The 16,482-nt window shown below is 39.7% G+C and overlaps 1 protein-coding gene across 1 annotated transcript in view; it reads left to right on the forward strand.

Annotated features, from left to right (window-relative positions):
* Positions 1-16,482, forward strand: part of LOC130073384 (neprilysin-like) — a 247,535-nt gene that overhangs the window by 143,562 nt on the left and 87,491 nt on the right. Inside the window, exons 3-4 of the mRNA XM_056238750.1 lie at positions 7,184-7,219; positions 12,403-12,564. Coding sequence (XP_056094725.1) covers positions 7,184-7,219; positions 12,403-12,564 — 198 coding nt within the window. The remainder of the gene's footprint in view (positions 1-7,183; positions 7,220-12,402; positions 12,565-16,482) is intronic.

The following is a 16,482-nucleotide window of genomic DNA, read 5'->3' on the forward strand; positions in this document are numbered from 1 at the left end:
CTTTAATATGAATTATGAGCGTCAGCTGCTCTCATTCCGAAAAAAACTCCTGTGCGATCGTCATGACAGCGATTCACAAAACAACGTCCCTCAGGGCTTTTAGCTCAAACATGTGCAGATTTGGAGAAATATTGATAGATTCTCATAGGTTTACATCAGACTTCTATAGACAGGAATAATATTTATTGAATTTATACCCAAATGCGTCGATGTAATCATTTTGAGCGCTGTATACTCTGATGTACAGTTGTGTTATCCATTCATACTGAAGTCTGAGGGCGCTGTTTGCACAGTAAAGTCCATATATGGATCACATGAAGAAGAGCCATAATCATGTGACATTCAGGAAGTCCTGACACATAAACAAAGCTATCCGAGATCGCTGTAAAGTGCAGATAAAGATGTTTTGAAGACAATAAACATGATTGCAATGATATTTGATTTACCTGTGTTCTTCGAGTCATGTCAGGTATTTTCATAATAATAGATTATATGTATAATGTAATGCTAATCGAGATAGACTTTCAAATTGTGCAGAATACAATAAAATAATATATTTTCTATCTGATTTTTTTATCTGAAGCCAAATCAGATTACAGAAAGTTATTTAAAACACTCGACTTGCGCTATAAAGTAAGTTGGAGCACAAACATAGTTTTATTCTCATAAATTGTCGTGTATTGATGGTGTGCTAAGCTAACATGCTAGCTAGTACTGAGCACCTGCTACCTAACTTCGATGTAATTTTTATGATTTTTTTTCTAAATAAGAATGCTTACTGAAATGTTTCGTTTTTCAAAAAGGCCATTTGATACAGTTTCACTGTGAAGTGAGAACTTTTATAAAATAAATGAGGGATTGAAACAGTGTGAATTGCTAGTCGTTAGTGATTATAATGCAGACAAAAGAAAAGCATATTTAGAGCAATAAACAGGCTGGAGAGGTGTGAATATGTGCAGGGGAGCCTGAGACTGAATGGGACTCGTTTTTGCATCACAAAACAATAGAGGCAATAGACTGAATAGATGCTTATAAGATGACAATAAACACCAGTCTAATCAAAATAAAGTCATATGACATGATCTTGAAAAACATTGAACTAAATACAGAGTTTTAGACTTATCATCTTCAGATTTTAAATATAACATGGTTAGACATGTGGCTTTAGCTGCAGTGCATTTCTAGATTGCTACAATGCCAACTTCAATTTTATTTTCATGAAGATGTTTCATAAAAATAAATGTATAATAACTTTACAAAACTTTGAAGCTATTTATAACTATTTTTTTTCATTATGACAATAATTAATTCTACATTTACAATAAACTTCCAGGTGTCAGCTTTCAAATGAGATCTTACTTGTGCTTTTAGTACAAAGGGTTCATGAACTGTATCTGTTTCAGTTTGGGAATGCCATATCTGGGGATTTTTCAAAAATGGGCTTGAAGCTTAACAGGTTAAATTATTTGATATGTTTTGAGACAGTTTGTTTTAAGAAGTTTCAAAGATTTAGTAAAAGAGTAAAGTAAAAGTAATTTTTTATTTATTTAAGTAAGCTATCTATTTTTTATTACGTATTTATTTTGTATTAATACATAACCTCACTGTATTAATTTATAATGTATCATTATTGTGTGATATCTGTGTCAATAATCGTCAAGCACAGGTGACGCCGCGTAGTGAGAGGGGGCCCCCAAATCAAATTCTGTTTAGGGCCCCCAAAAGGCTCGGGCCGGCTCTGGTCCTATGCCTTTTAGTCTGATGCCTTTTTGTCTGAGGCTGTTTCATCTGATGCCTAATTGTATGAGACCTGACACCTGACATTGTTTTTCCTGAGACCTGAAGCTTTTCAGTCTGAGGCGCGATGCCGTTTTGTGCAATGACTGAAGCCTTTTAGTCTGAGGCATGATGCCTTGTTTTCATATGTCTGAGGTCTGAGGATGTCCTAAAATGTACACCGTACATAGACAAAGTGGATCACCTGCGGCTGCGGTAAGTGTTCCGTTATGTTTTTAGATGACTAGCCTACTGTAACAGTGCCATTAGCCAGATCTAATGTAACGTTAGTGACACTATTATATGAATAGGTTGGTCACTACTATTGCAGTTGTTCCCGCTCTCCATGTATCCCCTGTAAGGCACCATTCACATATAGCGCCTAAAAACGCGTAGAAAACACTAGGCTTGCGGCATTCTGAAAAGTTGAGATGTTTTTATCTCGATGCGGCGCGGACGAGCTGGGAAAAACGAGCGCGTCGCACCCCGCGCGCCTACATTTGAAATAACGAACTTGAGCGCGCAAAAGACGTGATATGTGAGCAGGCTCTAATGTTAGTATTGTTCTGTCACGAACGCGCTCTATCGCCCCAGTAACAAATGAGCGGAGCTAGAGGTAAAAACTCAGGACTGTAGCCTTCACCTTGCTAATGAATCGGAATTTTTTTTTTTTTTTTTTTGAGAAACAGTGACCTTGTCCAGTACGGGTAGGCTACTGTCTGTGGGTTCATTGTGCAAAAACAATTTGCCTTGTGCTATTACTTTCCCCTTATTCTAGCCTATTGTAATGCAATTATCTAACATTACTGTATTATATGCTGTTGAATAGCCTACATTTGGTTCAGCTGTAATAAATTGCATTTAAAATATATCGATTCCTGTAATAATAATTCTTTATTCATGTTCTGTGATATTTATTAATCAGGATGCGTTTTTGGTTGGAATTCTATGAAACATCATTACCTGGTCTCCACTGTTTATTGTCGCAGCTCTTTACAATACAACGAACACCCATGATAAACTATGCTTTTCTATCTAGTAATTGCTGACTCTATTACTCCAACTCTGAACGAACTCTCTGCTCCTCACCATGGTGCGTCTTGGGTGCTGCGGTAATCACTCCGCCCAAGTAGCAGTGCTTTGCCTTCTGAGAATATAGTTCCCAATATTTATACGGTTAAAAGATGGCTGTGTCTCATATGATCTTGTTATTTGTACACTTTGTGACTATACAAATCACAACATGTAAATAGGAAAATGTTTGCGTTATTTTGTCACTTATTGGGATTAGTATGCTAGCTGGAGCCATTTACATCCAGTCTTTGTGCTAAGCTAGGCTAGCGGTGGGTGCATCACATAGAGTTACAGCAGGCACGGAGATGAAAAAGGTATGTATGGACTTATCTAACTTTGGGGGATACGGTGAATAAGCTAAAGTCCCAAAAAGTCGGAGTGTTCCTTTAATTAATCATTAGCTAATGATTTACAAAGATATCATTATGTTATGACTTTACTTGTTGAGGCACATGTCAAGTCACCTTCATTTATATAGCGCTTTTAACAATACAGGGCCCGGTTCCCCAAAACGTTCTTATCGCTAAGTAGTTATTAACCTATTCCTTAACCTCTCTCTTAACTTTATGGCACGATTCCCAACACGTTCGTACGCTAAGTATATCTTCTGTAAGTCACACTTTCGTAAGGTTGGTCTGGACCATTCGTAAGCTCTCTCTTAGCGTTGTTTGAGCTCACTGTCGCCGCCACTGTGCAGCAGTCTTTAGAGACCAGCGCAGCGCAGTACAAGTCAAACTATGGTATGTTGACAATGTTGTGGCTCAACAATGATTTTATGTTATGGACATTTTAAGACTAATAATAAAATATGTTCGCAATGGATACAGGCCTATTTATGAAGTTGACTTTATTTGGTATCAGAACTAATATGGTGTATTGAATCAAAGACGGCGCCGGTCGCGGAGCCGTTTAGTCCATGTCAATTTTTTTATTCGGCAAAACTTAAGCCCTTTTGACATTTTGCCTGACGTGGCTATATTAAAAAAATTTCGCCTCCTAAGACAACTCATTATGGAGCTGCTGGACCTTCTCAGACCTGCGCTTGCCAGGCTAACGTGGTGGAATTTTGCTGTCAAGAAGCGGCACAAGTGGCATAATGGGATAAGGAGGGTGGATGATTAGCGAGGGATACCCGGTTCGTCTACCCGTCACAACATATTGTGTGAACATATTAGTGACAATTTGATCATTTAATTAATAGTCTATATTTTACTGATAAATTAAACTGTTAAAATAAATGTTACTGGAATAATTTGAGGAATGTTTCATTTGCATAGAACGTGTTGTCTTTCTTAACGCCGTAATGCACTTTCGCATGAAGTGGAAAATCGATTCCTGAGCAATCGATGCCAACTAATTCAGCACCTTCACTTGGGACAGCGCCTTTGTAATGTCGAACGTAAGAGGCAGCGTGTTAAGAAGCTTCCTAAGGGACACTTCGGGGAACACACTTAGGAACATAAACAACTTTGGTAAGATATACTGTATCTTTCGAGTCTTCTTAGCGCGCTAAGAGTGAGCGTTATCGGGGAACCTGGCCCTGATTGTTTCAAAGCAGCTTTACAGTGATAATAGGAAATTAATGGATCAGAGATTGTTTTGGTTTTACAGCAGCTCTAGGAAAAAGTTATTGTCCAGCTAAAGTAAGTTTTTTGATTGATTCAACTTCCACTTCCATGACTATTAACTCTTTGTTAAGTAATATGTCATGGTTATGGGTTTTTACTAAAGTGAAAAAAATTCACCCACCATTTGATTTCAATTAGTTTGATTAGGTCTAAAAAGTCTAATAGCCCCACACATAACTCATTTAAGAGAACATTTACATACGGGTATTAACAAACTTATACATCTCAAAAGGGGGCTTTTAAAAAGCAGTGTTGCGGACATACATTTTTTTTTCACTTTAGTAAGTTCCTTTTGTCCTGCACCTGCCAGAAGGTGGGATGTGCACACAATTACTTTTATAAATATGGTTATGGGTTTTGACATCACCACTAAAATTTGAGGTCTGTGGGACGATTGCACAGAGAATGTAATGTCAGAGAATGTGTTTTAATGATGGGTAAGTTGGGCTGCACACAAATATTAGTGCATCACTGACTGCTGTTACACAGTGTCTAAACAAGACATGACCGTTATCATGTTGCACCGCAACAGTTGTCTAAACTGGACGTGACAGACCATTGCAAATCTGTTTGCCCTCAGTATCAGAAGTAGCACAAGTGCTTGGAGTATGTCAGAAATAGAACAAGGCATCAGTTTACTGTCTGGGATTTGTTGTGTCGCGTAGCGTCGTGCCGCATCCAGTAGGGCTGTGTTGAAAAAATCGATTCACCAATTCTGAATCGATTTTCATATTAATTTCTAAAGATCGATCCGTAACTCAGAGGATCGATTTAATAATAGGCCTACATTTTCCCCGTGAACTTTAACTTGCCGCGTCATTGAATTCACGCATGCGCGCGAGGTGGAATGACATTAAAACAACAAACATGGCGGTCAGTAACGTTAAGTAAGCGGTTGCTTTGAAAACTCCAGAAACGCTCAAAGCTGCGATCTGGCACCATTTCGGGTTCAGAACAAGCAATGCAGAGAACGAGCTTGACAAAAGCAAAGCAATTTGCAAAGCCTGCCAAATGGAGGTGAAGTATTGTGGAAATACTAAGACAAGTTTAATTTCCAGTTTATTTTTATTTGCACTTTAATAGGCAAGGCCTTTTCCAGTTTTTATTTATTTTTATCTACTATTTTAGTTTAAAATGACCAGTTTACACAAATACACTTTAAAGGCAATTTAATGTCTTATGACAGCGAACGCGAATAGAGCGTCAAATACGCATCTATCGCGTCTAGTTAGACGCTTGAACATTCGCTTGAGTTCAAATTTTTCAACTTGCGCGGAAGACATTCGCGGCAAACGCGTTGCCCAATTCGCATCATTCGCAACGCCCGGCGCGAATGATGCGTCTATTCGCGTCTTTGCATTGACTTTGTATGTAATCTACTCGCGCAAATAATTAAATTCGCGTTCGGTGTGAACACACCATTATACCTGGAGTACTTGAAGGTTTTACACAAAACTGTGACACACTTGTGTTTTCTAAAGGTTTTGTAAGTTCAAATTTTATTTACATTCTGTGTAATGTTGTCTGTTTACTGTGAAGCCAGTAACCAACAATCTGTTTACATTTGCACTGGCTTAGAACAAATGTGTTCTAAATGTTGATCATTTAAATAAAAAATAAAGGTGCATTTGCATCTGAACTGTAGGAGCTTTTTGGAAAATTCTTAATGTCATTTTTAATAATACATCAGGTTCGCGTCTAAATAATCGGTCTACTGCTGCTGATATACCTCTGCGTCCTCTGTCGTCTACACCAGTGCAAGTTTGTGAAAGCAGTTGTATCAACACTCTGGAAGGGGGATTGTTCTTCTTTACAACCATCAATACTCCATTAATTTGCAGTTGAATGTCTATAATCATAGTATCAATGTTGCATAACTACAGTCCTGTAATTCAGGTAACAGCTGGAAAAAAAAGCTTTTTTCAAAAACTCTTATCTAAATCTCGAAGATCGGATCGAATAGAATAATGATAATCGATTCAAGATCTTGAGAATCGGAATCGAATCGATTCTTGAAATTTGAATCGAAACCCAGCCCTAGCATCCAGTGTAATCAGTGTATCCCGGTCGCATGCTCAGTATCCCACCTTTGAATCCTCAAACTTTAAACAGACATACGGCACTGGATGCACCAGTTCATCAGCTGGAAATTGAAATCCATGGCTTAGTTTGGATGTCAAAACCAAAATGACATTTTTGCAAATCATTAGCTAATGATTAATTAAAGCAAACCACTGGAAGTTGAAATACATGGCTTCAACCCATTGTGGTAATTAACAAATGTATCTATTCATCAGAAAAACTACTAATTTGGTAATGATTAATGAATGGATTAGTTCTTCATGAGTCATACATTAACTCATGATTATCTGTGCATTATTTAAGCACACATTATTGCATATTAGTCCATCCACATTGGTTCTGTAGTTATTTTCCCAGGGCAGTATTGAGGGCAGGGCTGTATGGAATATGGTCAGAGGGTGGAAACCTGTAGATGGATCTTGGTTCAGTGAGAGATTCTCATAAATAATACCGTAGGTCTATGGACAGATATAAAAGTACAGAGAGAATTTTTTGTGAAGATATAATTGAACATAACACAGAGAAAGATTTTTAAATAGATGTTTTATTTATTATTAAATAAATTATTAATGGTGTTAACTTGCTCCTGACCTCTGACCCCTTGTGCTTTTCTTTCTTTGTAGATGGAGTCTGTATAACCGCTGACTGCACACAGTCAGGTAAAGATATTTTACAACATACTAATAAGAATTGATCTTGTAATGTCAAATAGTCGACTAATAGCCTTTCTTGCACATTTATTACTGTGTCATGAAACCCTCTGTTTTAGCACTGCTCGTTCACATCTCAGATTTGAAAAAGACAAAAAAAAAAATAGGTGTGGAAAGAAGGTGGGAAGAGGGGAGACAACAACTAATAAAACACAGACCTATAACACACTCATTATACAGTCAAAAGAATATTTAAATGTAAGTGGTGAGAAAACAAACAAACAAAGTTCGAGGCACCTTGATGTATTTAAACAAATATATAACCCTATGACAACAAACTCACAAAAATCTTATCATTAGAGACTACTAACAACTGTCATGAACAAATCAAATGTTTTGTTAATTCTTGAAATACATTTACATTTAATCATTTAGCTTTTATCCAAAGTAACTTACAAATGAGAAAAGAAATAGAAGCAACCAAACCATCAATAGGGCAAAAATATGCATAAGTGCATAAGTGCTGTGACTAGTCCCAGTTACTCTAGCACAGTACACGTAGCAAGGTGTTTTTTTATAGATATAATAGTAAGTGTTAGTATTAATAGGTCAAAATATCAACATATCAGCATTATAATTTTATATAACTATATAGGTCTATATGAAAAATGAGGAAGAACATTTAAAATGTCTAATAACATTTTCATTACGTTTAAAAGCACTACAATGTCAGCTACAACTTCAGAATGTCACAGTACATGTTGGAATCCATGTTTCCCTCAATGAAGCGCAGCTCCCCAGGACCAGCAGCACTCATGCAGCCCCAGACCATGATGCTACCACCACCATGCTTGACTGTAGGCAAGACACAATTTTCTTGGTACTCCTCACCAGGGCATCGCCACACATGCTGGACACCATCTGAGACAAACAAGTTCATCTTAGTCTCATCAGACCACAGGATATGGTTCCAGTAATTCATGCTCTTGGACAGGCTGCTTTCAGCAAACTGTTTGCGGGCTTTCTTGTGAGCCAGCTTCAGAAGAGGCTTCCTTCTGGGATGACGGCCATGCAAACCGACTTGTTTCAGTGTGCGGCGTATGGTCTGAGCACTGACAAGCTGACCTTCCGCTTCTGCAACCTCTAAAACAATTCTGGCAGCACTCATGTGTCTGTTTTTTAAAGCCAGCTTCTGCACCTGACGCACAGCACGGGGACTCAACTTCTTTGATTGACCCTTGCAAGGCCTGTTCCAAGTGGAACCCGTCTTGGAAAACCTCAGTATGACCCTGACCTGTACTATAACTCAGTTTCAGGGTGTTACCAATCTTCTTATTGTCACAGGTGGGTTGCGGAGAATGGTGTGAGGACTCAAGTGCTGAGGTGAAGTAGTGTTTAATTAAGTAAAACATAAATCAAACAAACAAAGGAAATCCAGGTCTCATGAACTAATTACTAAATCCAAGAACATGATATGGCAGGCACAGAACTACACACAACTCAACACCCATAACATTAACAACGAACGAGCACAGGACAGCTAACACAGGGAGACTAAATAGGAAGGCAAACAAAGAGGGTAACGAGGGAAAGCAGGTGGAACAAATAACCCGGTAACAAGGTGGGAGGGGCTAGAATATCTACAAGAGCACATGGCACACAGAGAACCCATGACAGCCATGCGCTCACAGTAAACAAGATCATACATAAACACAGGACCAGGAATGTCACGGCTCTGTCACTAAACCAAGAATAACCAGAATAGTCGTGACAGAACCATGACATTACCTCCCCTCTAAAGGGACGCCACCTGGCGTTCCTAAAGAGAGACATAAAACCACACAGGAACAAAAACAGACACAATCCAAGACACCACCACAGACAAGTCGAATGAAACAAAAACAGATAAACCACAAAAGTCCAAAACTTGACCAGGGAGGGACGGGAGGGTTAAGCCAGGGATCCTCAGGCTTCTCAGGAGTCCTGGCAAGGACCAGGGTGGACCAAGCTGTGCAAGGTGGCCAAGATGGAGCAGGCAGACCATCGGGCGGCCAGGACAAAGCAGACAGTCCATCTGGCGGCCAGGACGAAGCAAACAGTCCATCGGGCGACCAGGACGAAACAGGCAGTCCATCGGGCGGCCAGGACGAAGCTGGCAGTCCATCGGGCGGCCAAGACGGAACAGGCAATCCATCGGGCAGCCAGGGCGGAGACGACCCCTCGGGCGGCCAGGGCAGAGACGACCCCTCGGGCGGCCACGGCGGAGACGACCCCTCGGGCGGCCACGGCGGAGACGCCGGCTCAGGAACCGACACCGGCTCAGGAACAAGCTCAGACACCGGATCAGGCACAGGAATAGACACCGGCTCAGGCACAGGAACCGACACCAGCTCAGCGGCGACCATTTTGTCTGGAGACCCTGGAGCAGACTCAGAAACAGGAACAGACACCGGCTCAGGAACAGACACAAACACAGAAACAAACACTGGTTCAGGAACATACACTGGCTCCGGCTCAGGAACAGACTCTGGCTCCGGCTCAGGAACAATGGCGGGCATGACAGGTCCGAAAGGCACCTCCAGGATTCTGGCCAGACGCTCGAAGTAGTCCAATAACGTTCCAGAGGCCCCGAGAATGGGTCTCAGAAACACTGGCTCCGGCTCAGGAACAACCACTGGCTCTGGCTCAGGAATGATCTCAGGCCAGGCAGACGGGACGTGAACAGTCTCTAAATCCGCAAACGTGACATGAACAGTCTCTGATTCCGCAGAAGTGACATGAACCGTCTCTGATTCCGCAGAAGTGACGTGAACTGTCTCTGGATGTGTAAAAGTGACATGAACTGTCTCTGGATGCGTAGAAGTGACATGAACAGTCACATAGCCGGGACCTTATAGCCTAGGTCAACTTTGTGGAGAGCAACAATTCTAATTCTCAAATCCTTTGCCCTGAGTTCTTTGCCCTGAGGTGCCATGTTGAACATCCAGTGGTCAGTATGAGAGAATTTTACTCAAAGCACAAATTTTAACTGCTCTAATACAAGATACACTAAATTCTATGGTCCTGTCAAGCAGACAAAAACATGAAAATGAAAACAAGCAGCACATTGACTACTCTAAAATATATCCAAGTTTCATCTCTATAGTATTGTCCCTTGAGAAGATATACTAAAATGTTTGCTGGAATGTGAGATGTGTACTCACTTTCGTGAGATACTGTATATATACACTCACCGGCCACTTTATTAGGTACACCTGTCCAACTGCTCGTTAACACTTAATTTCTAAGCAGCCAATCACATGGCGGCAACTCAGTGCATTTAGGCATGTAGACATGGTCAAGACAATCTCCTGCAGTTCAAACCGAGCATCAGTATGGGGAAGAAAGTTGATTTGAGTGACTTTGAACGTGGCATGATTGTTGGTGCCAGAAGGGCTGGTCTGAGTATTTCAGAAACTGCTAATCTACTGGGATTTTCACGCACAACCATCTCTAGGGTTTACAGAGAATGGTCCGAAAAAGAAAAAACATCCAGTGAGCGGCAGTTCTGTGGGCGGAAATGCCTTGTTGATGCCAGAGGTCAGAGGAGAATGGCCAGACTGGTTCGAGCTGATAGAAGGGCAACAGTGACTGAAATAACCACTCGTTACAACCGAGGTATGCAGCAAAGCATTTGTGAAGCCACAACACGCACAACCTTGAGGCGGATGGGCTACAACAGCAGAAGACTCCACCGGGTACCACTCATCTCCACTACAAATAGGAAAAAGAGGCTACAATTTGCAAGAACTCACCAAAATTGAACAGTTGAAGACTGGAAAAATGTTGCCTGGTCTGATGAGTCTCGATTTCTGTTGAGACATTCAGATGTTAGAGTCAGAATTTGGCGTAAACAGAATGAGAACATGGAACCATCATGCCTTGTTACCACTGTGCAGGCTGGTGGTGGTGGTGTAATGGTGTGGGGGATGTTTTCCTGGCACACTTTAGGCCCCTTAGTGCCAATTGGGCATCGTTTAAATGCCACGGCCTACCTGAGCATTGTTTCTGACCATGTCCATCCCTTTATGGCCACCATGTACCCATCCTCTGATGGCTACTTCCACCATGTCACAAAGCTCTAATCATTTCAAATTGGTTTCTTGAACATGACAATGAGTTCACTGTACTAAAATGGCCTCCACAGTCACCAGATCTCAACCCAATAGAGCATCTTTGGGATGTGGTGGAACGGGAGATTCGCATCATGGATGTGCAGCCGACAAATCTGCGGCAACTGTGTGATGCCATCATGTCAATATGGACCAAACTCCCTGAGGAATGCTTCCAGCACCTTGTTGAATCTATGCCACGAAGAATTGAGGCAGTTCTGAAGGCAAAAGGGGGTCCAACCCGTTACTAGCATGGGGTACCTAATAAAGTGGCCGGTGAGTGTATATATATATGTGTGTGTGTGTATATTATATACATAGTTGCCTTATTACCGGCTTTTTCTATGGGCCACTTTACGGCACACTCAGTGTCCTAATTCACTAACTCACTAAATCAGAATTTTGATTTGTATCAGAATAATTCATTGTGTCATCACTTTCATGATCACGTTTTTCAAATACCACGTTTTTCAGATATGAACTGTGCTTCGTGTTACGAGTGTTGTTAAACTCACCACGGCATTCCACAAAGAAATCACTCTCATGCTCGCTCCACATGTTGTTGATATACATATTAAATATTGTTACAGTCCTATTTTCCATGCGTTGGGAGTCAAACTCCAGCTCTGACCACATTGCCGGGAAAATGCAATCAAATCTGTACTACTGATACACTTACTGAACGTGTCCGAATGCAAAGCTGAACAGGCAGAGGTGAACAAACAGCGCCGAACCAGTCTTGTGTGACATTTAAACTATCTGCTGTAATGCGATCTCATGCATAATACAGCGCAGTGACTGGATTAAAAGATTTTATTCTCATGATAATACGCAGAAACTGATGACATAGATGCGTACTCTCCAGCGGCAGCCAATCACCACTCTGAATTAACGCATACACCTCACTTTTCATGACATTGGTTCAAACTTTTCTTTTTAAACTGGAAGAATGAAATAGGGTTTCATGACCCTTTAAAGACCATTGTCATTCAATTTTGTCATCATCATAAAGTTCATGCATAATGTTCTCTGGCATTGTAGCATCCCGTCTTATTGAGAACATGGATCCAACGGTGAACCCCTGTGACAACTTCTATCAGTACGCCTGTGGTGGCTGGCTAAAGAAGAACATCATACCTGAGACCAGTTCACGTTACAGTACCTTTGACATCCTCAGAGATGAACTGGAGGTGGTACTCAAAGGTAGAACAACAACTTATTAATGTTATGGGCTGTAGGGTTAGTTATAAGCCACTGAAAATAATTATACATGCAATAAAAGCCAATAAGACTGCTTAAAAGAAAACCAGGAATATTTCTTTGCTTTTAGTTTTATAAAAGTGAAGAAATGGCTGGAAATCATAGAGAGAAGGAGGTGGGTTCGGCAAATGAACAGAGCCAGAATTGAATATGGGTCATCTGCAAACAAGTGTACAATTTTTCAGAATATGTGGACCACCCGCCAAGCCATGTCTCCCACTAAGATCATGTTTATGACACAATATTTAATGTGGCTCTGTTCCTAGTGAGCTTCTTGCTGTCTTCTACCTATAATAAACATTGTCTACTAAGGAAGCTGCAATGGAGCATCATACTTGTTTAGTAACCAATTATAATGCTGTACATATGCAGAAACTTCAATTCAATTAGCATGATTCAATTAGCATAATACAATTAGTTCTCTTCACGTGAAGTGCATCAGAGACTTGACTTACAATTGATTTCCATAAAGTTTGCCATTAGCATGTTACTAAGCTAACAATGCGGCCACAAATTAAAAATTAGCTCCCGAGTCGAGTAAAGGAGTTCCTAATTCATGACCACAATATCTTGTTTTTTTCCCACGTCATGTACAAAAAAAACATAGCACTCACAATATTTTTTCAAATATTTTTGACATATTTTTCTTTATATTGATTGCAGTGTATTTACAAATACAGACAAATTCCAGACAGTAAACGGAAACCCTGTTCTATATTTCTGACGTACTTCAAGATGTTGCGTCCAGTGTGGACAGCTTCTAGCGGCATGGAGATTGCAACACAACGTAACATCAGTGTACGATTTTAGTCGACTAAATCTACAATAGATTTAGTCAAGTAAAATTTAACAGTCAGTAAACAAGGTAAAACATGAACTAAACACAGGAAATGAAAACCAGACACAGTAAGACAAAAGTAGTGTTCCAAATGACTCACTTTACACCATACATTTATACACTATGTACTTACAGTATGCACTATGGGGGTTTTAACACTGGGTAGTTATAGGAACTTACTAAGGCGGTTCCTCAATAAATAAATGTTCCCATTGGGCCATTTTCCTGGGTGTATTCACACCACCAGTAGGAACTCTGACATGACGTAAGCCACACTTGTTGTTGTGACTTTTATTTTGACGGCATGGCGGACATTTATTTTGACAACGCTGAGAATGCCAAAGCCTGAACACACAGCGCTCCCTTCACTCGTTTCAGATCTGTTTAACAATCTTGTCTAATATGTTATTAGATAGAACTGTTATAGAAATAAAGTAAGCAGTATATGAAAATAATATTAGTGTTTGCTTTGTGGTTGATGCTCAATGTCGCTAGCTAAGCAGAAATACATAATTATATTTGGCCTGGTTACCTCAAAGTCGTGTTGGATTTTCTCCTTAGCATAAAAGTAGAGAGGTCCGTCTATCACTGTTTTCCATGTTAGTAGAGTTAGTTCGTGGAGTAAATATATAGGCTATAAACTGTGTGTGTGTACACTGCTTTTTTTTTTTTAATATTGGGTGCTGGTGTTTCATGTGCGTTCGTCCAATCAACATACATTTACGTCACTGGGTAGTTCCTATTGTGCTGGTTAGACCCTACTATGAAGTAGTATTCCCCAAAAAGAGTTCCTAGAACTAAAATCATTCCCAGTTCCTGCTGTGCAAACACGCCAAAAAGCAGGTACTTTCGCCATTAGTTCTCGGAACTAAGAAAAGTTTTCTCTGGTGTGAAAGCCACTCATGTACTCAATCACGCAGTGTATGAATTTGATATGGCTATTTTGTCATTCAGCATTGGAATCTGATTGCCCACCACTACGTAATTAAAGCTGCGACAGTTGAGTGCTGTTCAACATTCCACACTTAATTTTTTCTGTTAATTAAGTGTATCATCTGGGTATTTAACCCTTGTGTTCTGTTCGATTTCTGTGTACACCCCTTATGGACCGGGTCAAATTGACCCTAATTGGATTCAATACAATTCCTCAAAAATCACACTATGAAAAACAACAAAGATTTAGATACAAACTGTAAACTTTTAATATCAACATTTGTCAAACATTACAAAAACATTATATCTGAAAATATGATTTATGAAAATGTTTTTAAAATGCTTCAGTTTCCCAACCTCACTATTGTATTTTAACTGTTGGGACTTTGAGAGATGGGTTTAATATGTAGAGTAAATGCTTATGAAAACTCATGCATCATTATGTATGGGACCGTAACCACTATGGGACATGTTCCACTCTAATATTCATATTAGCGTTTGACCATAATGGGTTTTTAAATATTTAATTGTCAAATATTACATTTGATCTCCGCCAATCGTAAATATTTCGTCACATATCCATTATACAACCTTTATTTGCATAAAAGCAGTATGAGCTACATACTTCACTTACTGCATTGATAGTATGCATGTATAGTATGTTTTCCAAAGACCACACCATAAAAGCCTCTACAAATCAGTGTTAAAAACACTTTCATAATGCTTTGCACTATGCCAGTCCAGAGTTTGACGTCTCAGTAATGAATGCATTGACCCTTCAAAGCAGTTCAATCTGATGGGGCCACAGAGAAACATGTATGATTTCAATCTTGACTTTGATTGCCTCTATTTAATCTGACTGAATACTATAAAACTTCTGCATAACCTATTAGCATCTAAGCAGTTGCATTTTTCGGCAGTCTTACAATTGTCTTAATTTCAACACCAAGTTTCACAATAGGGGCAGTGCTTGAAGTTGAAAAAATAAAGTGCCGGTGCTCACCAAAGGGGGAGGCGCTTTGTTGGGGGTGGGGTGGGGTGGAGGGGGGTTGTGGGGGGATTAATTGGTTGTCTCCCTCTGTAGTTTTGTTTTGAACATTGGGGGGTTGAAGTGTGAACTGTTTAACCCTCTGGGGTCGGCTATCACGCCGGCGCGACAGGCTCACTTTTTTTCTTATCAGTGCAAAAGAGACTCAAAATACTCTGTTGATTTTGATCTTACATATAAGTGTTGTACATCATTAGATCCTGTTAAGTGTCTATTTTTTTTTCTGGTTACTCACAATAAAAAGTGTTGTGCTTTTCGCCAAATAAAGAAAAAAAACATGATGCGAGTTCTGCGTTCTCTCTGTCAGTGAAATCCATTCTGAAACGCGTCCGAAAATGAACTGTAACTCAGCGAATACTCAGTCACGCAGAAATACAGGGACACAGGCATGAAGCTTGAATTCTCTTCTTTTAAATGAAGTAATTTTTATAAAAAACAAATATTCTCAGTTTATGTAATCTGTACGAAAAGAGAGAGATGTCAGTCGTTTTCTTTTCAGCTCATTATAGCTAATTCAGTGTTAATGTGACCACGCCCACTGAGAGCGCGCGCTATTCAAACGCAAATAATCTGAGGCAAGCCACGCATACGTGTCAACGCCCACAACAGCTGGATAAAACACATCAAGTTTAATAAGAATCATTTACTTTACGTCGTCTTGCTAAGCTGTGAGGAATAATACTATCTAAAAACTTACCTCAGAAGTGCTGGTAGTTTCATTTCGAGGAGCAACGAATCAAGCTGATGTGAAAGTAAGTTATTTATTCTTAAGTGCTTTGTTCTAATCGCGATATGGAATAGTGTCTGTAAACCACAAAAGACTGTTTAAATATGAATCTCGCACCTACATTAGTAAACATGTTATTTTTACATGAACACATCTGCTAGTTTAGCTTTGACCAAACTATATTGATATAGCCTACTGAGATGAGTAAAAATAGACTGAAATATGTTGAAATAAAATGTCTTTGTATAAGCAACAAACTGCAAATTAACATTACTAATATATCATACACACGATATGTTACAGACTAAATATGAA

Source organism: Rhinichthys klamathensis, unplaced genomic scaffold (assembly GCF_029890125.1).
Source record: "Rhinichthys klamathensis goyatoka isolate OS25496 unplaced genomic scaffold, OSU_Roscu_1.1 h1tg000538l_1, whole genome shotgun sequence".
In the NCBI taxonomy this organism is placed as follows: Eukaryota; Metazoa; Chordata; class Actinopteri; order Cypriniformes; family Leuciscidae; genus Rhinichthys; species Rhinichthys klamathensis.